Source organism: Rhodamnia argentea, chromosome 4 (genome assembly GCF_020921035.1).
Source record: "Rhodamnia argentea isolate NSW1041297 chromosome 4, ASM2092103v1, whole genome shotgun sequence".
Classification (NCBI taxonomy): Eukaryota; Viridiplantae; Streptophyta; class Magnoliopsida; order Myrtales; family Myrtaceae; genus Rhodamnia; species Rhodamnia argentea.
This window is the reverse complement of record NC_063153.1, coordinates 7,099,200-7,121,257: the sequence shown is the minus strand read 5'-3', so window position 1 is coordinate 7,121,257 and position 22,058 is coordinate 7,099,200. Positions and strand designations below refer to the sequence as shown.

Sequence of the window (22,058 nt, the reverse complement as noted above, 5' to 3'; positions counted from 1 at the left end):
CATCTTAAGCTTGAAGATGACTATTTCGGTCGAAAATGTTGTTAGAATAAAGCGAAAAGACGGGAGGTTACTTCAATAATCGCTAAAGCTGCATAAAGGGTGAAAGCAGAATGAGCATGTAGAATATTGTTGAAATGGGAAAGTACGAAGTAAATAATCAATTGTTTCCTTCTTTGGTTCATTTTTTTGTTCTCATGCACAAACTCATGAACACTTTAAGCAATCACAGGTTAAAGAAGAATGTTTTACATGGAATTGTAAGCAAAGTCATCATTCATGCAGACATTTTGGATGAGCTTCAATTTCTAGACATCTTAACAGCTTTTGATCTCGGAATCCCGCAGAATACTTGGCTGAGAGGTCAGTGCTCTAGCTAGCTTGACTTTAAAGTGATTTTCGAGGGTTCATATTATTTTCCATGATTTATTCACGCCGAAATCCGTCACGTTCGTGCAGTGATTCATCTACTTGTCTGTCTCTTATCATTGCCATTGCGTTCATATTTTATATTTGCGTCGCCATGAAACACACCATTCTTGGAATTCACCACCGAATCAGACTCGTAAACAATCTTAAGGCCCTTCTTACACAGCAGGTTTGCAGATACAGAGTTCTTGCTAAGATCGGGAACAGGAAATTCATTAAGCAAACTTCTGCCCAGAAGTGAATATGAATTCAATGCTTCCTTTTCCAAGTACTTTGGCAGCAAGATGATTTCCCATATGCACTTCCTCCCGTTCCTTCGACTCTGCATGTTTCTTCCAAACATTTTATCAGAGCAGCCATGTGCAGTTCGGTGATCATATCTATCTTCATTTTGGGACCCCCATCGCAAACAAGTTGATGAGATTCGTTCTCGACCAGATTTCCTTGTTGCTATCTTCTGAACCGAATGCACCATTTTTCGTAGCATTTATGGACATGCATTCCTTGACGTAGCGCCATTTTCTTTCCGTAATGAAAGCAATGCCTATTTTTCTTCACAATGCCTGAAAGAAGACATGTCCGTCTGAAAAGTTCACATCTAGTGAAACCCAAATGTCCGTTTGAGAGACCATGCCTCCAAGCAAAACCCCCATAGGCGTTCTCACATCTAGTCCAACTAGTTTCCTCCAACTTTTCCTATGTGGAACCCTTTTTTTTCACATTGAAATTACAAAGTCTCTAACAAGCTGGCCTGGTGTGGTAGGGACTTACACTTGAAGGGGAGAATGTTAAACATACATCCGGATTGTGTTAAAAGTGAAATCCCACATTTTTTGTCTGGAGTTTAAAGAAGCCATCAATAACAACTAGTTGGCCCATACAGTGGCTTAATCTTTCGAACGTAGGTACAGGTAAAACTAGATTATCGGGTTCAAGTCGTGGGATGTTTCTTACATCTCCCAACTACGAAGGAACAGAACTTTCGTGAAGCTTCCGCCAACAGGATGAACGGGAGACATGGTCCGCTCGAAGTACTTAATGATCTCTCTCTATCTATCCAAGTTAATCACCTTTTGTGAAGGTTCATCCTGAATTTGAAAGTAAATAAGTTCATAGTACTTGGCTAGTAATATTTAACTCTGAGTTTATGGGATGTTGTGTTCTAGGAGAGCTCAAAAATTTTCCACCACAAACCTGTAGGAACTAATTTGCAGCAATTCCCTCATGGAAGAGAATGTATATTATATTATCATCAGTAAACTTGGTTACTTTTTGTGCAGACAACGTTCCCACATTCCACATAATGAGAATAGTAATCCGTTTGATTATCTCAATCAAACTTTTCCAGGATGAAAGGTTGTAACAGGAATAATCTTTTATCGCTGTAGCACCTGGGATTTTGCCAATCAAAGGCTGCGCCTAGGAAAAGACTAGGAAAGCAACTGGTTTTGAACTATTTTCCTAAATCGAAAATTAAGCAAAAAAGGAATCTTACTTCAAATAGGAAATGAAACTTCTCCAAATAATGGTCCCCTGATGGCGATTGGCACATTTCTGCATATCTTACAGGTACTGAGCAGAATTGTTCATCGGGGGATCATCTTTTGTCAGCTTGAAGAAGGATCTTGAGAGTCTTAAGTTCAGGGAAAGAGGGTCTCTCACCGCCTTCTTTTCTCTTCTTATCAAGGTTATTTCACTGAGACTTGTCATGATAATGATGCACGGAACAACCACACATGGAGGGGGCCGTACAAGGCACTGTTCTATGATGCGTACGGAATGCGATCACACAGGGTGGGCATCGGAGATGACGTGGCTCTGGGACAACTGGAGCATTCAAGTTTTTGTTCTACTCGGCTTGATTTTCCAGACACTTCTTGCTGTATTAGGAAGCCGCAGGAAAACATCAAGTAGCGACATGATCAGATTTGTTATTTGGGCTTCTTATTTGCTCACCTCTTATTTCGCAACGCTTGCGCTCAGCAAGCTCACAACAGCCAGCCTCAGCAAGTCCAAGGAAGAGTGTGATACGGAACTAAAAGCATTGTTGGCGCCTTTGATCCTACTACTACTGGGGAATCCAGATAGCATCACCGCATACTCAGTGGAAGACAACCGGCTCAGCACGAGGCGTGTATTGAACCTGGTCATGGCATTTTCTTTCGTGGTCTGGATCCTCTGGCGAAGTTGGAAGACCTCCATCCCAATGGTACTATACTTTCCGATATTCATTGCCGGGATAATCAAGTACGGAGAAACGATTTGGGCGCTCTACTCCGTGTACGACGAGAACACAAACATGAGAAAAGAGGATTTCGATGAAGAAAAGAAGATCTTCTCTGAATTGGAGAACTTCCACGTTCCGCGTCTGGATATTTTCTTGAAGGCTTACTACCGGTTTGATTGCTTAAAGCCTCATCTTGCGGACTGGCTGAAGCACCCTTTCTTTATGGTGCATAGTAATATGTTGATTGAAGAATACACTCCTAAAGATGTATTCTTGACAACTGATATGGAACTCGGGTTCATGTATGACATCCTCTATACTAAAGCACCAGTTCTTTATACCAAGCCCGGGATCATGCTCCGCACCGTCGGTTATTTCAGTTTGCTGTTGACATTGAGCGGATTCATGGGGCTTTTCTTTGATAAACACTGGAGAGGTCCGTATGTTATCTACTCGTTCGGGCTGCTGATCGGACTCGTGTTTCTGGAAACTTATCAGTTGTTGAAGCTGTTCTTTTCAGATTGGGTGATTATAATGAATAGGAACCACCTTGAGAATCCAATGGTCCTGAAATATTTGAAATTTCTTGTCAAACGATCTCTGAAAAAGAAAAGGTGGTCTGACAGAATTCGGCAACTCAATTTTCTGGATTTGTGCCAATCCAATAAACGGCCCTGGTTTTTCAGGATCCTCAAAGTCTGCGGCATGGCCGAGAAGTTCAGGAGATATTCAGCACCAAGTTCTTTGCCGATTCCCTCATACTTGAAAGAATTATTGCTTGAAGACATGACAAAATTTGAAACAAAGAGAGGCCATCGACCCTTCACGAAAAGAGGCGAGTGGTCGCTTGGGATTCACAAGTCTCTGGATAAGCTCGAATGGAGTATCGAGATGGCATTTGATAGAAGCATCATCTTATGGCACGTTGCAACCCATGTCTGCTACTACTCGTGCCACGAAAACTCAAAACGTAAGGAGGCAAGCAAACTGATATCAGATTACATGATGTTCCTTCTGGTACAACATCCTCAAATGCTCTCTTTGACCACGGCCGAGATCACTTACCATCATGCCTACACGAATCTCAAGATGCTCTCGAATAAATTTCCGGAAGAGGACGTCCTGAAAGTTCTATTGGGGTCCGAGCCCGTGCCCGCGCAAGAAAGTGGCGCATTATCAGCAGTTATCACCGAAGGGTGGAATGTCCTTGAGGAGGTGCGAAGGCTTGCGAGAGAGCTGCAAGGTACCGAAGACGCATGGGAGCTCATCAGCGGCGTTTGGGCAGAGATGCTATGCTTCGCGGCGTACAACTGCCAGCAATACCACCACGCGAAGCTGCTCAGGCGGGGCAGAGAAATCATCACTCACGTGTGGCTCCTCCTTTCTCACAAGACGGACAAGTTCAACACCATGAAGTGTGCGGATCAGAACAGGGAGATCGAATAGAGATGATGGCATATTGCTATTGCATATCAAACTACTTCTTACAAATCTTATTTTCTGCTCGGATTATGCATTGTCCTGTCCTAGATAAGGTGCAGTCAATCAACTGACTTTCTTTCGTTTCGTTTTGTCTGTTCTCTCTTCAGCGCGAATGCAGAACGATTTCCTGTAATCTGGTTAAGCACTTTTTGTATGTCCTGAGTTCACTTCACATGTCCGGTTAGATTGAGGACTCAAGACATGGTGCTAACATCGGATTGCTTATTTTCCTGGCTGATTCAAGACTGGATCTTCAGACCAGAGAGAAAAACCAGTCAATATAGGGGAAGGGACATGTAATTCTATAATAATGAGTTGCTGCTCATTAGTTGGGTTTTGTATGGGCTCATTAGAAGCTGACTCCTGGACTTATGTGTCACAGGCCGGCACATTTGGCAGCGAAATTAGCCTCGTGCGGCGTCTAACGAGCCGAGAACACTCTAGGCTAGCCTTCCTTCTATAGTTGTTCCTAAGAACAATAAGGCGAATAACTTCCCCGTATCGGATCGTACCACACTCAGCTAAGCTCGGGCATCTGGTCCATCAAACGAGACGAGCATAGCAATATAGGCACCACAACTGGTTTCGGCCTACCAAGGCTTCATCACAAGAACGACATCAGCTCCCGACCAATTTATACACGGAAGGCAAACCCTCCTTTCAAAGCTCTAAGGTTATATTTATTCTAACCTAAACTCCCAATACAAACTAACGTCATTCCCTCGAACCAGTTGCATCTTTCTCTCTGCATCGCTCACTCACTGTGACGACACCAGCAAGCTACACTCACAAGCATACACGACTATAAGAGGACTTGCCCGTTGGGACTCAGAGCTGACAGTCCGTGTCATATGCCTCATGGTTTTGGAAAGAAACAGAGTCGTACAAGATGTTGGACAATTATCCTAACACCCTGTAAAACCAAATGGATCGTGCATGTTCCTATTCTTTGGCTTTCTCCTACACTTCCGCAGAAAATACACCTATGTGCTGTTCTAGGAATTTATTTGAAGACAACACAGACACAAATGAAAGCCCAGGGGACTCTAGGGCCATGAGTTTAAATTATTTTATAATTTCGATAACTTTTCATCTATGTTTTTTTCTAGGACTTGTTCTCGAAACCAAGGCAAAGCTATGTAACAGAGCTCTTGCGGCCATGGCTGAGCTTTGCTACGGAGGTTGCGAGGCCTGCGGTGGCTCTTATGAGCACTAGGCCGATCTGTGCACAGTCCGCAGTGATCATGAGCTCGCATGATCATTACGACACAATTAAGCTTGCCACAAATAGTGATGGGAGCCGGAGGCAAGGGCATCAATGTCAGTTCGGCTACAGTGGTGATGTTGGCGTGGGGGCGGAGGCTCGGTGGTGTGGGGGTCTGCAATCATTTTTAGCCAAATCACTCATTTTCCGTGAAACAAACGGAGCCTAGCTACTAATAATTGGGAAAGCTTAGTGATGAACGGAGCAGAAAATTGCGACCGATGCTTCAGTATAGCTGGACGAGGAGAACCACGTGTCCGCCGAAAGTGTTGTTAGAATAATGGAAAAGGACTAAGAGGTTACTTCTATGATCGGTAAAGCAGCAAAAATCCGAATGAACTTGTGCCGAAATGTTGAAAAGGGAAAGTCACAAGTACATAATCTATTCTGTTATTCTTTGGTCCTTTTTGTTCTCATGCACGTGCTCATGAACACTTTAAGCAATCTTATGCTATAAAAGAATGTTTTACATGGAAGTGTTCTTTGCTCTCTGGAAATGAAAGCAGGGTCTCAATTCTCTGAACAGCTTTCGATCTAAGGATTTCGGACAGCATTTTTTGTTCCATATCGGTACAGCATCGCTTCGCTGAGAGGTCAGTGCTCTAGCTGGCTCAATTCTTGCTTTTGTTCTGGAATGTCGAATTAAACAGGCCATTGTTTCAGTTGTTGGCCTCCTATCTGCATGTTGAAAGTTACGACGAGAACTGCCGCAAGGCTAGATCAAAAGCCGAGCTTTCGACATTCGGGTTTTCGAATCTGCATGAAAAATTTTGTGTTATTGACGGGTAAATATGCACATTTTAACATGCTCTAACGATGCACCATGCATAAGACATTACCGAACAGGTGACAAGAGTTTAAAATTCTTCTCCCAAGATTCGATGATGGGTAATATTGAGCTATGAACCTGCAAGACATGTCTATCATCAGTTTCTTTATGGAAAACAAAATTGCAAAGAGAAATCGAATACACAGAAAAATCATACCGAATGTGGAAGATGATGGAGATCTGGATTGCTCATGATTATCACATGTATCATTTGAATGCATTGCATGTCAGGGATAGTTTTCTGTTAGAAATTCGGAATCTGGGGTAGAAGCTTAGACTTCAGAAGTCTATGACCACAACGAAATGAACCGACCCCGACCGACATTTCTAATGTTCAATGAGCAATCCACAACACTAACTATAGTTTATTGATCAAAAGTAGTGAAATTAATCTGAATTACTATTGAAGAACAAGATTCATTACCTGTTGATTAAGTTATCCACAAAATTGAATTCTTTATCTCACTCGCAAATGCTGCTGTTTCACACTAAATCTTAGAGTTGATTAAGGTTTGACTCCCTTGTCTACTTTTATTTTTCCAGCAACTTATCTTTCATTTTAAAGAGAGCAACACAAGAAGGAAGTCGTTGCCATGAACTTTTTCGGCTGGGTTCCCCAAGTAATTACGAAATTCTTTCCACGGCTGATGGATCTTTGGGAAGCTTGGAGCATCCAACTACTAGTACTGTCTGGCCTCGTGTTTCAAATCACTCTGGCCATCCTTGGCGGCCGGAGGAGATATATGACTGGCCTAGTGATAAGGTTTGTTGTATGGTCCTCCTACTTGCTTGCGACTTATGTCGCCACCCTAGCTCTCAGCAAGCTCACAGTAATCCGTGTCCATGATCCGGAAAAACCCAAACACGAAACAGAGCTAGAGGCACTCTTAGCGCCGTTGCTTCTGATGCAGCTCGGGAACCCAGATAGCATAACCGCGTACTCGGTTGAAGACGACCGGCTAGGGATAAGAAAAGTACTAAACTTTGTCTTCTCCGTAGGTTTCGTGGTTTGGATCCTTATCCGTTGTTGGGCCACCTCAGCCGCTGCTTCATTGTACTTCCCAATCTTTGTTGCTGGAACGATTAAGTATGGAGAAACGATTCGGGCTCTCAAATCGGTGTACAGCCAAAACATGAGTATAACATTGAAGAACATTGATGAAGAAAAGAACATCCCCAAGTTGATCCAAGACCTACCCACCAACATCCCAGGCTTAGATATCTTCGTGAAGGCTTATTACCGCTTCAACACTTTGAAGCCCCACCTTGAGAACTGGCTATACCACCCCATGTTCATGTCGCACCCCTGGACATCGATAGAAGAATACAATGCGGAGAATGCCTATTTGACAACTGCCATCGAGCTAGGATTTATGTACGACGTCCTCTATACTAAGGGTCCAGTTCTTTATACTAGGCTCGGCATCATGTTGCGGTTGATTAGTTTCTTCAGTTTGGTATCGACCTTAAGTGGGTTTGCAGGAATTTTTCAAAATTCTTTCTTGCTTGACATGTATGTGGCCTATACATATGCTCTGCTGATCGGGGTGACAGTTTTGGAAATTTACCAAATCTTGATTCTGCCATTCTCAGATTGGGCAATAGTGAGGATCGTTGAGCATTGCAGGAAGCCGATGGTGTCAACTCTTCTACCTTTTCTCGTGAAAATGTCCATGAAAAAGAAGAGATCCACAGGTATGATCGGGCAGTTCAATATGTTAGAATTTTGCCTGGATAAGAAATGGTCAAAGTGCATCAAAGTCCTTCGATTTGTTGGCCAGGAGGAGCAGTTCAAGAGATCTTGGAAATCCACTCGCGAAGCAATCAACACGAATCTGAAAGAACTGCTCCTAGAAGGCATAAAGGATTTGGAGAGGAAAAGAGGTGTAAAACCCTTCACTAATAGAGGCCGATGGACACTCGAGCTTCACAATTCATGGGATGAACTAGGATGGAGCATCGAGATGGCATTCGACAGAAGCATCATCACGTGGCACATCGCAACAGATATTTGCTATCACTTGAATTTTCAGGACACGAAGAATTGCTTGGGAAGCAAGCTACTGTCGGATTACATGATGTACCTCCTTGCAATACGGCCTTATGTATTGTCGCTCACCACCTATGAGATCACCTTTCAGCGTGCTTACTCCAAGGTCAAGAAATTTCTGGAGGTTTCAATCTCAGGCAACAGAGACAGCGCCTTGGAAAAGTTATCGGCCGACCATTTGCAAGAATTTGACTCAGAGCCTGGCATGGGCGATATAATCTTCAAAAAGTGGCATGTCCTTGAGGAGGCGCAAAGACTCGCAGGCCTGCTGAATAAGATGAATGATCCATGGAAGCTTATAAGCAGCGTTTGGGTGGAGATCGTGTGTTACACAGCTTATAATTGCCGGATTTATAACCATGCGAAGCTTTTGAGGCAAGGCGGAGACATTCTAACACATGTGTGGCTTCTGCTAGCACACAGGACGGACAAGTTTCATTCTATGAAACTCATGAGTCAAGAGATTTGAGTTTAAGCTGGGGTGTCCAAGAGTAAACAGGAACCACAACAGTTCACTTGACATTCATAATAACCGATACTCAGTTCTCATCATTCGAACAATTGTGCCTGATCTCTTTCATCAGTTATTTCTTTATTTGTTTTCCTAGTTCTACTTATATGCAGGGACTGCAGCTGACGATTCGGTGCAACTTGCTCAGTCAGTCCATGTAATATGCATTGAAGTTCAATTTGGAGTTAAAGATCGTTTCTTTGGGTCGCATTGTCTTTGATTTTTCATTCTTTTGCTCATTTGTTTTCTCATATTTTTGTTCTCGGACTACTGTTTGTTGAACTGGTTACTTTCCTAGAAAGTCAGTTTGTCAAGGATACCAGAAAACACATAAGAAAGTTCGACTAAGCCCAATGAAGCGATTTTCGGCAAACTATACTGCAAATATATCCGCGACTGCATTTTACCCGTCTATTCTTCGTATTAGACGCCTCAATTTGAGTAGGTTTCTATTGGGAATGAGATCACTCTCAACTAGAGAAAGAAGAGACATTCGGAAAAGCACTTGAAACGCAATTAAAAGAAACAGCCAAGCCTAAACTACTTCCCTTTCCAGTGTGAATCAAGGATTATGCAATCAGGAACAGCTAATTTGCTACATGTCACAAGCTTGATATCATGACACTTTGAATAATTTGATATCATGGGTTGTGTGAAGCAAAGCAATTTGAGAGGTCTTCAGGAGTATAAGATACTACAAGCGTCGCCTCCATGCAAAATTGATAAACGACCAGCGCTTGTCCAAACTGACAGATGAAGAAGGAAGTAAATCAAGCTACAATCAAATAACTATATCGGGCCTTTTTGGTTCAGCATTTGACTAAGGGACTTTGAGAAAATGCAAATATCTTTGGGCTAAAGACCTTTTCCAAAATGCAAGTAGTGTTTGGTAAAGTGTATTTTAAAAACACATTAAAAAACAACTTTGACGTAAATGTTGTTTGGTGAAAAATGAACTTTGTAAAGTACTTTTACTTTTTAGAAAAAAAAGGTGGCAGTAGACAGAGGTGGGAGGCGGTAGCAATCGGTGGTGGCGGCGGCGATGGCGGCGGGTGACGGTCAGCGAGCGGTGGCGATCGGTGGGGGGAGGCGGCGGGCGGCGACGGTTGGCGGGCAATGGTGGACCGCGGCTGGCAGCGGTCGGCTGGTGGCTGTTGCAGGCGACGGCGGGCGGGAGGCTGCGATTTGAGGGTGGCAGCGGCAGGCGGCAACAGATGACGGGCAGCGAGTGGCTGGTGGCGGTGGGCAGCGGCGGCAGCGGTGGCGGCGGCGACAGGTGGCGGCAAGTTAATGTGATAAATTTAAAAGAAAAAAAATTAGTTGTATTTCGCAAAAGTCCTTTAGCCTGGAGTATCTCTATGGGTACTTTGGGCAAAAAGACTTTAGACAGCATTTAAGATGCAATTGCATCTCTCCAAAGTAAGTCAAAAAATGAACCAAACACCATTTATATTTGGCCAAAGAACTTTAGAGTCTCAATACTCATTCTCAATGCTGAACCAAAAAGGGCCATCCATCTCCATTATTGTAAAATGGGATCTGTTTGTGATGTAGCAAGAAAGGAAAAGTATAAAGAGAACACGGCATTCAACTGAATATCAAATAAACCCCCCCTGCTTCTTTATTGTAAAGCAAGGTAGACATGTTCATAAATTAGGAAAGTTGAGACAATCTCGACTGTGCGTTACTTTAGTATTATGCAGGGTCCATACGAGCATCTTTATAACTTAGTACATAACCAAAGCAGAAAAAGGAAAACGAGAAAAGTTATACACAGGACAGGAAAGATAGGATGAGAGTTCAAGCAAGAGATCTATTCTTCTGTGAAGTTCACCTGTGGTTTTCGTTGTTTGGGAGACCCTTAAGGAACATATATATAAGATGTCTCTCAACCGCTCGTCCTGTCCTGTGCTCATGTAACAGCTGACAGAAACCTATCTGATGCTTCTCAAAATTTACCAACAAAAAAAAAAAAAAAAAGAACAAGAAGGGCAGCCTTCCAAATGCTCTGTATTTCCGCTTTTGTAGTTCCAGTATATAGCCCAACAAATAGTTTCCCGGCCAGGTAAGGTGCACTCCAATGCTTCGTTCTCTGTTATCGATTTCCTGGTTCAATTATCTTGGAGCATTTTACTTGCTCATGCTGTTCAATTTTAGTGTAAGACTAATGCTTTTGTTAGATTATCTTCTGTTCACCTGAATTGGGGTTCCTTTTGACGAAATCAACATTGAAAAAAGATGTGATTATTCTCAAAATGATATGTACTTGTTCAGATTTCTGCCATCTTGAAAGAGGGAAAGAAGATGGACATGTTCTGGGACCCAATTATCAAGCAGGCCAAGAGATTCTGGAATGCGTGGGACATTCAGACTTTGGTACTATTGAGCCTTACCTTCCAAATCATCCTTTTGGCCTTTGGCCGTCGCCGGAGTTACATCACGGGATTCTTGATCAGACTCACCGTTTGGTCGAGCTACTTAATGGCAGGCTGGGTCGCTACTGTTGGTATCGGTAAGCTTAGCGACATTAGCGTCGGCGACCCTAGTTTACCCGATACAAACACTTCACTTAAGGCCCTTCTTGCCCCAATTCTCTTGCTGCACCTAGGAAGCCCCGACACCATTACTGCCTATTCGATTCAAGATAATCAGTTGGGGGCGAGAGAAATAGTTGAAACAGTTGCCCAAGCGGGTCTAGTTATTTGGATTCTCATCAGGTGCTGGACTTACACTAGCCTCTCATTCCTAACCTTGCCAATGTTTCTGGCCGGGTTCATCAAATACGGCGAGAGGGCATGGGCTTTGAAATCTGCTCTTGACCAGGAGGCGGGCATGGCCATTTCAAGGATCGATGAAGAGAATGCCTTCCATGTGATGTTTAGCAACTTACCTCAAGATATTCATGGAGCAGATCTAATTCTAAAAGCATTTTACCGCTTCGACCGCATAAAACCACATTTGAAAAATTGGATCTACCACCCATTGTACATCTCCTTTCCCTCGTTATCGATAGAGGATTATTCACCTATTGAGGTTTTCAAGATTACCGAGATCGAACTAGGACTCATGTACGATGCCCTCTATACAAAAACGCCCATTATCTACACTAAGCTGGGTTTTATGCTCCGTTTTCTTACTTTTTTGTGCATTGTATTGACCTTTTCCGGATTTGCAGTGATGTTCAGCAAAGACTTCTTGCATCGCAAGAATGTCACCTTCACTTTTTCGGTGTTGGCTATAGCCTTGATCCTTGAACTGTATTCGGACTTGAAACTGCTCTTCTCAGACAGGGCAATAATATGGGCAATCGGACACCATCATCAACTGCGAATGGAAAGACTCCTTCACTTTCTAGTCCAATTCTGTCTGGCAAAGCAAAGATGGTCGAATCGCTTGCCTCAGTTCAATCTCCTTCGTTTTTGCCTCAAGCCTGATTCGAGCAGCTTAATATCTATGATCGTGAAATGCTGTTGCCTCGAAGAAGAATGGAAGAAGTACAGATTCCTGGCATACAAGGAAAAAGTTCCTAAAGAGCTGCAAGAACTTGTACTCCATGAGATAAAGGCAGTGGAACGTCAACGAGGCATTAAGCCCTTCACTAAAAGAGGTGAATGGGCGCTCGAGAGGCACGATTGCTGCCAAGAACTGCAATGGAGCATCCGTACGGAGTTCGGCAGGAGTATCGCCATATGGCACGTTGCCACCAGCATTTGTCACCATCTAGATGAGGCCGACACAAGCGGAGAAGCTTCACTTAAGGACATGAGCAAATGGGTCTCAGAATACATGATGCATCTCCTGGTTAATCTCCCCGAAATGCTATCAGTCCCTTCTGGGCACGTTATCTATAAGCATTTATCCGAGGTCATCAAGTTGTCACCGGAAATGAAGGACGAACATTCAGCCTGCCGATTCCTACATACGGATCAACCCCACGACGGTGCGGCCCGAAAGCGAAAAGATCCTGTGGTTGAACTAGGGTGGCTCATATTGCCTGATGCACAGGAACTCTCAGTGAAATTGATGATGCACAGAGATAAAAAATGGGAAATCATTAGCAGTGTGTGGACAGAGATGCTGTGTTATGCTGCATATAACTGTGATTTTGATACCCATGCACAGCAGCTGAGGAGAGGTGGGGAGTTCATTACTCTCGTTTGGCTCCTCCTAGCTCACCAGACTGACAGGTTCAACTTGGGCAAGTGTGGTTAGAAAACTGATTGATTGATTGATTGATTCATGTGTTGTGATTATAACTGGTTGTGAATGGTAGAGCCCAACCTTTATATCTCTCTCTTTGGGGCTAGGAAATGAAACCAATGATCCTGTCCTCCTTTGCCTCTTTGCCATAAAGTTTTACATCTAATGTTGCCTTCATTTTGCGAAAAATAAATTATTTAAAAAATATTTTAAAAAAATAATTTCTTATACCGTTTCGCATAATTAGTCAATTAAAAATATTTTCATTATCGACAATAATTTATGTCAAAATATTTTCGTGGGACGACGAAAATATTTTGCCATTCGTTCATTTTTATAAGCGGTACAAACAATCTTTTTCAGAAAACATTCTCCGGATCATTCATTTTTCGCGAAACAAACGAAACCCAAATGGTAAATTTCTATGGGACAAAGATAAAAGATAGGCACAATATATTGTCTGTCACAGCCATTTTCCCTTTCCGGTGAGCATCGAGGACAATACTGTCATGAATAACTAAATTTGTTATATGGTCACAAGCTTGATATCGTAGTAGTTTTGAATAATTTGACGTCACGTGTTGTGTGACGCAAAGCAATTAGAGAGATCTTATGTAGTATGAGATACTACAAGTGACACCTCCATGCAAAACTGTTAAATAACCTGCGGTTGCACAAACCGACCGATTAAGATTTGTTTCGTGAAAAATGAGCGATTTGAAATGTATCTTTTTAAAAAAAAATAATCCATAATATCACTTAAAAAAGAGAATGAACGAAAAATATTTTTTTATCGCCCGCGCAAATGTTTGAACATGATTTACTGTCGGTAATGGAAATATTTTTCATTGACTAGATATGTTTGTGTACTGCAGAACAAGGTAGACATATTCCATAAAGTGGGGAAAGTTAGAATAATCATTCGTAGATATTGGCGCATAGACTCCTTTTTTTACGAGCGCGGTAGAAGATCGTCATTCCAACTGGTGTGGAGGTGAATCTCCTCGCCATGAGCGAGAGGGGTGCGTAGTGTACGAAATTTTAGTATTATACACGGTCCCTTCGAGCATAACTTTTATCTTAATACACAATCAAAAGCAGAAAAAAAAAAAAGGAAAAGGAATAAAGTTATACTGCATAGCACAGGAAAGAGAGGATGAGAGTTGAAGCCAGAGATCTCAAAATTTATACTATTCATCGGTGAGCGATTCTCAAAATTTCATTCGTGGTTTAATTTAGATTAATCCTCCGATCTCATCGATAGGGGACGACGATGATCGTCTTTGAACTCTGTAAGATAAATATATTTTTCGTTCATTCATTTATGTGAGCAATACATCTTAATTTTACGTACAAAAGTTATAATTCTCAAAGACCGTGATGCCAAAATCTCTACCTGTCGGTCACGGACTTCCGATTGGAGACCCGATCTAACGTTCACGTACACGTACAGAGTTTGATTGTCAAGGATCTATCCCCGACCCTTGAGCACCAAGTCCGGGCCCCGACCGGTCCGCTCTAGCCGGTAGCGAGCCTCCAGTTCGGGTTATCAGGATTCATTCACGCCAATATTGGTCGAGGCCGTAGAAAAATATCAAAAAAAAAAAAAAAAAAAAAAAAAAAGGAAGAAGAAGAAGACATCGCACGCCTCCTCTGGTCTTTTGCCCTGTAAAAAAGGCCGTGGCGATCTCGTAAATACACCGATCCGAAAGCCCCCGCTCCGTAAATTCGCACCGCCGGATGAAAAAAAAATTAAATAAATTCCCGTTTCCCGCCAAAACCAAAAGCCTCTCCCTCCCTCTTCCTCTCTCGTCGGCTCATTCAGACATATTCATCCGATCGTCTAGGGTTTTCTCTGTAAGCAACAAGGGGGTCAGAGTCCAAGCGGAAATCATGCCGGACTTGGGCAACAATCCACCCCTCTCCTCGCCTCTTGCGGTCGCTTACGGCGGCTCGGACTTCAAATCGGCCCCTCCTCGAGCCTCCGTCGCGGCCCCTCCTCGAGCCTCCGTCGAGGCCCCTCTCCCAAGCTCACCGAAATCCCTAGGCGGAGCCCCCGGCTGCGAGCCAGCGCGGGAAAAGAACCTGCATCTGCAGAACGGAGGCGCTGCGCCGAGGAGGAACGGGGCGAGGACGCTGGAGGATTATGTGGGGGACTGGGCCGAGCGGAAGATGGGGTCGGGCGAGGCACGGTCCGGGTGCTTCCTTCCGTTCCTCGTTGGCGCCAAGAGAATGGTAAGAGCTCGGTAATCTCTGTTCGGTGTTCATTTTCTTTCTTCAATTTCTCTTGCTTATTAGTTGGAGTAGGTGTCTGACCAAAAACAAAAAGTTGGAGTAGGTGACAAAATGTGCCTGATTCTGTGAATCCATGAAGTTCGTTGAATTGTATTCTTCGTCTTTAGCAGTTTCTAAGGATCTATGTGAGGAATAGTGTTGTATGTGCTTGAGACTTACTGTTACATGAACTATGGTAGGACATTAACCAGGTTCTGCAGATTCTGATCACTTTTACTGTACTAATCGAGTCACCGCTTAGGTCTTTATATGGGTAAATTTTCGAACTATAGAACAAAAAAATACTCGCAAGTAACTTAATTAATTCTGTGGGCAACAAATGAGTAGTGCTACAAAGATTTTTCTGCCAGTCTCTGTTCTTTCAGCAAGAGAGGACTTTCCAGTCATAAGCATGGTCTTGTTTGAATGACATTCCACTCCATGTCAGGCCAAATGCGTCATTTGCCATCATTTTATATGCCCTGATGAGGAGTTGCAGTGTGTAGTTCGTGGTTGTAATGGGACCTATCACTCGTCATGTGCCAAGGAAAGGCTTGGGATATCCAATTTGAAGAGTTTCAAGTGTCCACAGCATGTAAGTTCTCTTTTTCTTCTACAATTTGATGCTTTTCCTATTTATTTATTATTTTAATTTAGCAAGGTACGTGTCGTTTTCCTTTGCGTGGTATAAAAGTAATTTTTTGTTTTATGCGTTTGTGTTTTATTTGCGAAGGCATGCTTCATCTGCAAACAGAGACCACCACACTGGCGATGTGTGCTGTGCACAATAGCCTCGCATTATAAGTGTGCAGCATGGCCAGAAAAGGTGATGCATTTGAAGAATGCACCAGGGCGAGCTGTCTGTTGGAGGCATCTGACTAATTCACGGTTGGTTAAGAAGGTCAATCTCTTTGCTTCATCAGAGAGGTTATTTTTCTGGTGAAGCTATTTGACAAAACCACTTTAGGATGTTTTCATTCAAAGAGCATGAAGCTCTAACAACACTTTCATGCTACTAGACGATAGAGTAGTTTTAGACGATATCCAATGGTACGAGTATTCAAAATTTCCAACCCATTTTCGTTCTTTGTTTTTTAAACATTCAAGTTACCTTGAATTGTTCTTTTGGTTATCTGTATATTTGTTCTGAATTTCTATATTGCCCCTATAGTTTACTGGTCGGGTTGGCTGACAGGATTACATATTTGATGAATGAGCAGCATGCTGTTTCGACATCAGACATAGAGGTCAGCCATTGGATAACCTTTATTATTAAGTTATATGGGGTAGTTTTATATATTGTGATTTAACTATGGCACCTAGTGCACATTACAAACCCATTTTTATGGCATGGGATTGAAATCCAATGAAACTGCACTTCCAAAAGAAAATACTAGAGAATTAGTCATGGCCTCAACGAATGTTCTGAAAGGTGTTTTCTGAATGCAGTCACTTTGGCTTTCATGAACACCATCTTTAGATCCACCGGGTGTAAGGAGACATCCATTTTGCCATTCTTATGTTATACATATCTAATTCCTGTGAACTAAATTGAATATATAAGTCACTACTAGCACTTAGTATTCAGCACACTGCATCTACTGAGTGAAATGGTAATAATGTATTTCTCCCTCGTGGAGGCAGTGGGACAACAGCTATGTGTGTTCTAATCCTCTGTTCCATCTCTTTTTGACAACATTACCCTTTGTTTTCTCAACAAAAGTCTTCACATTCTAGTTTTTTTACTGCTACATTTGCCATTGAAATTGCTGTTTTCTTATATTATTACCTTGTTCCTACTTCCTCCTAAGCATATTGTAATGCTTTATAGCTTATAGGCAAGTTGCTACATGTACTTGCGGCCTATTTTGTGGTTTACGAATATTCCCTGGAACTGATATTGAGTGCAGCTTTTGTAACCGTGGTGTCTGAAATGAAATTAGGTAGTCTTTGGAGACAATTTTACGTATCTGTTCTAATACAAATCTTGCTTATCCTGCCCTAATATGCATGTGTCCCAACACCATTAACCTTCCTATGTTTGATCATTTAGTGTTCATACAAGTTCTTCTAGATAGCCATATAGCAGTAAACAGACCAGTTCTTTGCAGTCTGATGTCCCATTGATTGGAAGCTGCGTATTGATCTCTCTAAGTGTTATTCCTGGGATGCTAACTTTTATATACTTGTTACTGTAGGAAATTTTCAGTCACTTGCCTACTCCTTACGACGAAGAGGAGTTTAAGTTTGACATAACAATGAAAGACATGATTGAAAATAAGATGGAGCCACCTCCATACGTGCACATCAGGCGAAGTATCCTTTGCGTTGCATTGCGTTATATTTTTTATAGTAGTGCGACATGGTGATGTTGTCAATTACAGTCAAAATGTTATAGCACAGAATTCAGGATGACAAAAGATACGTAGTATCCATACTGGTTGATGTTTCATTCACCCGTCATTTTGCAGTCATCACTCGAATGATACTGGCCTTTACTGGAATCAGATATTTATCTAACCAGGAAGAAGCGTGATGATGTTGGAGATGGTATTGGATGCTCAAGTTGCAGTTCCATGTGCTCTGATAATTGTGTGTGCAGGTATTAGTAAGGATCTTTCTACCTACTCCAGTGTTGCCACCAGTCTTCCTGCACTTGTATTTGGGATCTTCGGCTCATACAACATTAAGGGCAATCCAAGAATTTTACAGTTTGCAAGAAGTATACATTAATACCATATTAATTTCTACATGTGTAGCTTTTTCACTGATAGTTTTAGGCTGGGTACTTGTGAACGAACACTCTTAAACTATTAAATTCTACCATATGTATCCTTTCTTTGATGGTTGAAAAGAAGCTTAATTAAATTCTTGTGTACTTGTCCACGCTCACAGAGGAAGGAGAAACTGGGGATGCATCAGGAGGTCACTACTCCAGCCCCACATTTAGCTTCTTTACTTACGAAATTTGACAGCGCACTCTTCCTTTTATTATCAACACAGTTTACGAGGCCTCAGAAATAAATTCAAGACCGGAAATCAAGTTCTTCCATCTCAACTGATTGATAGGGTTCTCTCCATTTGATAAATTTGCATCTTGTATTGTTCATGTGCCTCATGACTTACGAATGTTTTATGGGTAGCCGGGCAGACTGCAATGGTGCATCCTGGAATGCATTTAGCGCTGCTCTAGTGCTCATTAGGATCATTTACTGTGCAAGGGATACATGGCGTGAATAACAAAATTGTATAAATTGCTCAACGACAAACTACTAATTTGCTGATAGTGCTGTCATTGAACTGCTTCGATCAGCTTAAGCTTGTGGAAATTTAGTATTGCATGATATTATCTGGTCATTTGGACTCTAACATGGTGTACTCTACAAGTGAGCTAGGTGTGAATGTGACTCAAAACTGTGTTCGTGAAATTTCTATTCTGATGCTATGCTTTATCCATTACTTGTATAGCATTCTTTTATTACATTCTGTCCAAGCAAATGATGCATATATAATTTTTCTGATAGAGTCCAATGCATAAGCTGCTCAAAGGCTTGTCGTTGCCCAGAAAATTGCAACAACAGGCCATTTCGGAAGGACAAGAAGATAAAGATCGTTAAGGTAAGATAGCATCTTCAGTTACCCCGAATTAATTTATCTGTCTTGTATATCGTTTCTAAGAACGAGAAGATACAGTATTTTACGATAGTACTTTCATTATTAATTGAAGTTCTGTATTTGATGACTTAAATGGAAAGTATTATTTTCCATCTCAGACAGAATTATGTGGTTGGGGAGTAGAGGCAGCTGAATCCATAAATAAAGGGGAATTTATCGTTGAATATATCGGAGAAGGTAAACAATGTCTGCGGCCAATATTATTGGTGTTTTTGTCGTCTTTTCTCTTTCCTGGATTGTCGGTAGTCGAGATCATTGATGTTTGTCTTGTCTTTATATTGGTGAGTTTTATGCAACGTCTATGCCAGATTGAGTATATGTCTCTTTGTTGTTTCACATTGTTGTTAATGAAGATTTTATGGCCTGTTTGGTATATGGAAGGTTTCAAAGTTTTCATTTTCATTCTCATTTGAGAAATGACAGAACAGCACGATAATGTGTTTGGGATGGTTTTGGAAATATTTTCAATAGATAACGCCATAGGTTTATTTTATGTATGGTCTGGAGAAAAGAAAACACCTTTTTCCTGTTTTCATAATTTTCAGTCAAAACAAGATTCCCACGTTTCATTCTGGACTGAGTTGGTCCTCTCCATGGCAACTGCAACTTCTTATCTCAAAATGTAAAGGAAAACAGTTTATTCCATTCAAGTACAATTAATCATTGCGTAAAACAGAACATCTCAACACAAAATGTGTAACCAACTCCGAACTTAGAGAGAGAGACCCTTCATTTTTGCGGAGTTGAGTTGCCAATGTGTCAATCAACTCGATCAACTCGTGATAGAGAGAAGTGCTTCAACATTATCACAGACTCGCCATTGCCATGTTTATAGGGAAAGCTTCCGTTTCAGGGGTTTTGTTATGTCAATTTGCATAGGTCTCTGAAGATCAGCGAAGCATCCTGTACGTTTCAAAACAGCTGTTCAGAGAATTAATTTTGGTTTAACAATTTATGTTAAAATTAAAACATGTATTTTTTTTAGTGTAACTTGATTGAAACAGAAATTTGAAAACACATACGTTTTCAAGGTTTTCGTGCCTATTGAAAATTTCAGTAACCGGGCCATGTCTTTAAAGAAAACAGAAAACCAAAAATAGAAAGAAAAAAAACTGTTTTCATTTTCACTTGAAGGAAAAACTGAAAACCTTTTCATGAATTAAATTGGCCTTTATGGGATATTGAACTTGGTCATTCTTTTCCTTCAAGACTAAACATATTGGGTTAGGTAGATTTTCTTGAACTTTGTAATATCATCAGTCATTTATCCGGTTGGTCTTTTATTATTCACTCACAATGAGTTCTCTGATTTGTCTGCTCTTAAATAGCTGATTATTTTGGTGATAAAAAAAAAAAATAGCTGATTGTTTATATGTTCTTCAATTTACTTACTTCGTCAGTCACTGTCTCTGCTTCAGTTATCGATGATGCTCAATGTGAAAAAAGGCTTTGGGATATGAAATTCGGAGGCATGAAGAATTTCTACATGTGTGAGGTACGAAAGGACTTCACAATTGATGCAACATTCAAGGGAAATGCATCTCGCTTTCTTAACCACAGCTGCGATCCTAACTGTTTCCTGGAAAAGTGGTTAGTTTGGTCAATTACACTTCATGATTGTATTGCTGTTTTGCCATTTCTAGGAAAGAAATGTTATAAGTTGCTGTTCGATATATATGCTACCATTAAAAAGTTCCCCCTGTGCTTTTGTCAAATCAAACAATTTTCCTGGCTAGGATTTTTTAGATTCAATTTTACCGGGTCTGTCTACTGGGAGCCGCACACTAATCTCTACAGAATGATATATGATGCATTTTCGGTCCTCCTAGTGATTTAACATTCCAAATGTCGTAGTTGACTATTTTATTATGTGTTAAGTATATCAAATGTTACACCAGCAACTGTCTTCTTTGGGGCTTCTTGTATAAAGTGAGACTAACATGCATTATTTAGTACTCTCAAAACAATATTTCTGGCATGAGCTTTCTAGTATAGACAAACTAAAAAATTGCAGGCGCCACTTGGCCTGAGGAAAGGCATCAATAAAATCTCATTTTCATATAGCTGTTAGTTTCCCCAATCAGTCCAAAGTCTCCTCCTCACTTTCAGTGATCCTTTCTTGCCTCTGGTTCATCTGATGAGACGTAACGGTTGTTAACTTCTTGCTAGATGTTTGGTTTTATCGTCTTTCCTATTGGTAATGGCTTCTCTCTGTGATGGAGATACCGTTTCCCAATCTTTGAATGATGGGACTCAAATAAATTGACTTTTTCAGGCAAGTTGAGGGGGAAACAAGGGTGGGTGTTTTTGCGGCTCGATCAATAAAAGTTGGTGAGCCGCTAACATATGATTACAGGTTAGTGAGGCTTTAATGATTGAAAAAAAGTATTATCCATGTTTTATGCTTGTGCAGCCTTGAAATAAACATACATTGATATACTTTTACCTTGCTCCACTTAAACTGAATAAGTGAAATGCCCCTGCAATGGCTTCTTAACTTTTCTCTCTTTGTAAAGATTTGTACAATTTGGTCCCGAGGTGGAGTGCCACTGTGGATCTCAAAACTGCCAAGGATATCTGGGAACCAAAAAGAAGATTGCCAAGTTAGAGGTTTGCTGGGGTTCGAAACGCAGAAGAACAACGGCTGCTTGTGTAGCCATTTTAACTTTGTGATGTACCACAACATCAATGTTGTACATTCTTTACGATGAACAGAAATAAAATATATATAACGAGCTTGACAAGCCAAAGAGACTCTTAGTCAGTCACCAAGATGAAGCTTTCCTTCCAGAGAATACGAGCCCGTCCACACCATTGGAATTCCATCTGATTCATCTGCAGTTTTTTGGATGGATTTGCATGAGTACCGACCATCTGAATCATGTATGAGAGATTGGTTGTTTCCTTCAGTTTGGTTCCCACTTCCCTTGTATTCTTTTAAGTTCCTATGTTCTTAAGTTTTTTTACCGGACCTCCTGCTAATTGTAGTTTTGACTTTGATCTGACGATGAGTGGTAATATTATGATTTGTTCAATCCTGGCAGCTGATTTACTAACGATCAATCAGTTGCGTGATTCTGTACTCGTTAAAATTTGTGGTTTTAGCCGTAGTAGTCTTTC

At 41.4% G+C, this 22,058-nt stretch overlaps 4 protein-coding genes across 6 annotated transcripts; all 4 read left to right on the top strand.

The window, feature by feature from the left end:
* Nucleotides 1–2,233: 2,233 nt before the first annotated feature.
* On the top strand, nucleotides 2,234–4,099 carry LOC115736057. The gene has a single exon (XM_030667550.1). It carries the CDS (start codon nucleotides 2,234–2,236, stop codon nucleotides 4,097–4,099), a length of 1,866 nt encoding a protein of 621 aa, XP_030523410.1.
* Nucleotides 4,100–6,875: 2,776 nt separating this feature from the next.
* On the top strand, nucleotides 6,876–8,747 carry LOC115736056. The gene has a single exon (XM_030667548.2). It carries the CDS (start codon nucleotides 6,876–6,878, stop codon nucleotides 8,745–8,747), a length of 1,872 nt encoding a protein of 623 aa, XP_030523408.2.
* A 1,872-nt stretch (nucleotides 8,748–10,619) lies between these two features.
* LOC115736199 lies at nucleotides 10,620–13,052 on the top strand. Of its 3 annotated transcripts, XM_048277623.1 has the most exons (3): nucleotides 10,620–10,854; nucleotides 11,064–11,301; nucleotides 11,398–13,052. In XM_048277623.1, exons 2-3 carry the CDS (start codon nucleotides 11,094–11,096, stop codon nucleotides 12,999–13,001), a joined length of 1,812 nt encoding a protein of 603 aa, XP_048133580.1. In that variant the 5' UTR covers nucleotides 10,620–10,854; nucleotides 11,064–11,093; the 3' UTR covers nucleotides 13,002–13,052. The 3 variants fall into 3 exon arrangements, with proteins under 3 accessions (XP_048133580.1, XP_030523624.1, XP_030523625.1); XM_030667764.2 differs by having other exon boundaries at nucleotides 11,064–13,052; XM_030667765.2 differs by having other exon boundaries at nucleotides 10,620–10,859; nucleotides 11,064–13,052.
* A 1,725-nt stretch (nucleotides 13,053–14,777) lies between these two features.
* Nucleotides 14,778–21,655, top strand: LOC115736219 (histone-lysine N-methyltransferase ASHR3-like). The gene is made up of 11 exons (XM_030667794.2): nucleotides 14,778–15,224; nucleotides 15,712–15,858; nucleotides 15,997–16,151; nucleotides 16,435–16,510; nucleotides 17,462–17,579; nucleotides 17,772–17,865; nucleotides 18,788–18,881; nucleotides 19,037–19,115; nucleotides 20,357–20,528; nucleotides 21,214–21,294; nucleotides 21,455–21,655. The coding sequence occupies exons 1-11, from the start codon at nucleotides 14,883–14,885 to the stop codon at nucleotides 21,609–21,611; spliced, it is 1,515 nt and encodes a 504-aa protein (XP_030523654.1). The 5' UTR covers nucleotides 14,778–14,882; the 3' UTR covers nucleotides 21,612–21,655.
* Nucleotides 21,656–22,058: the final 403 nt, after the last annotated feature.

Excerpts from the sequence above, each read along its gene's own strand:
- LOC115736057 (XM_030667550.1), top strand. The coding sequence starts at position 2,234 with ATGACGTGGCTCTGGGACAACTGGAGCATTCAAGTTTTTGTTCTACTC.
- LOC115736056 (XM_030667548.2), top strand. The coding sequence starts at position 6,876 with ATGGATCTTTGGGAAGCTTGGAGCATCCAACTACTAGTACTGTCTGGC.
- LOC115736199 (XM_030667764.2), top strand. The coding sequence starts at position 11,094 with ATGGACATGTTCTGGGACCCAATTATCAAGCAGGCCAAGAGATTCTGG.
- LOC115736219 (XM_030667794.2), top strand. The coding sequence starts at position 14,883 with ATGCCGGACTTGGGCAACAATCCACCCCTCTCCTCGCCTCTTGCGGTC. Across the intron at positions 16,152-16,434 it reads AGGCATCTGACTAATTCACG|TTTACTGGTCGGGTTGGCTG; the intron begins GTTGGTTAAGAA and ends TTGCCCCTATAG. Across the intron at positions 17,866-18,787 it reads TCTGATAATTGTGTGTGCAG|AGTCCAATGCATAAGCTGCT; the intron begins GTATTAGTAAGG and ends TTTTTCTGATAG.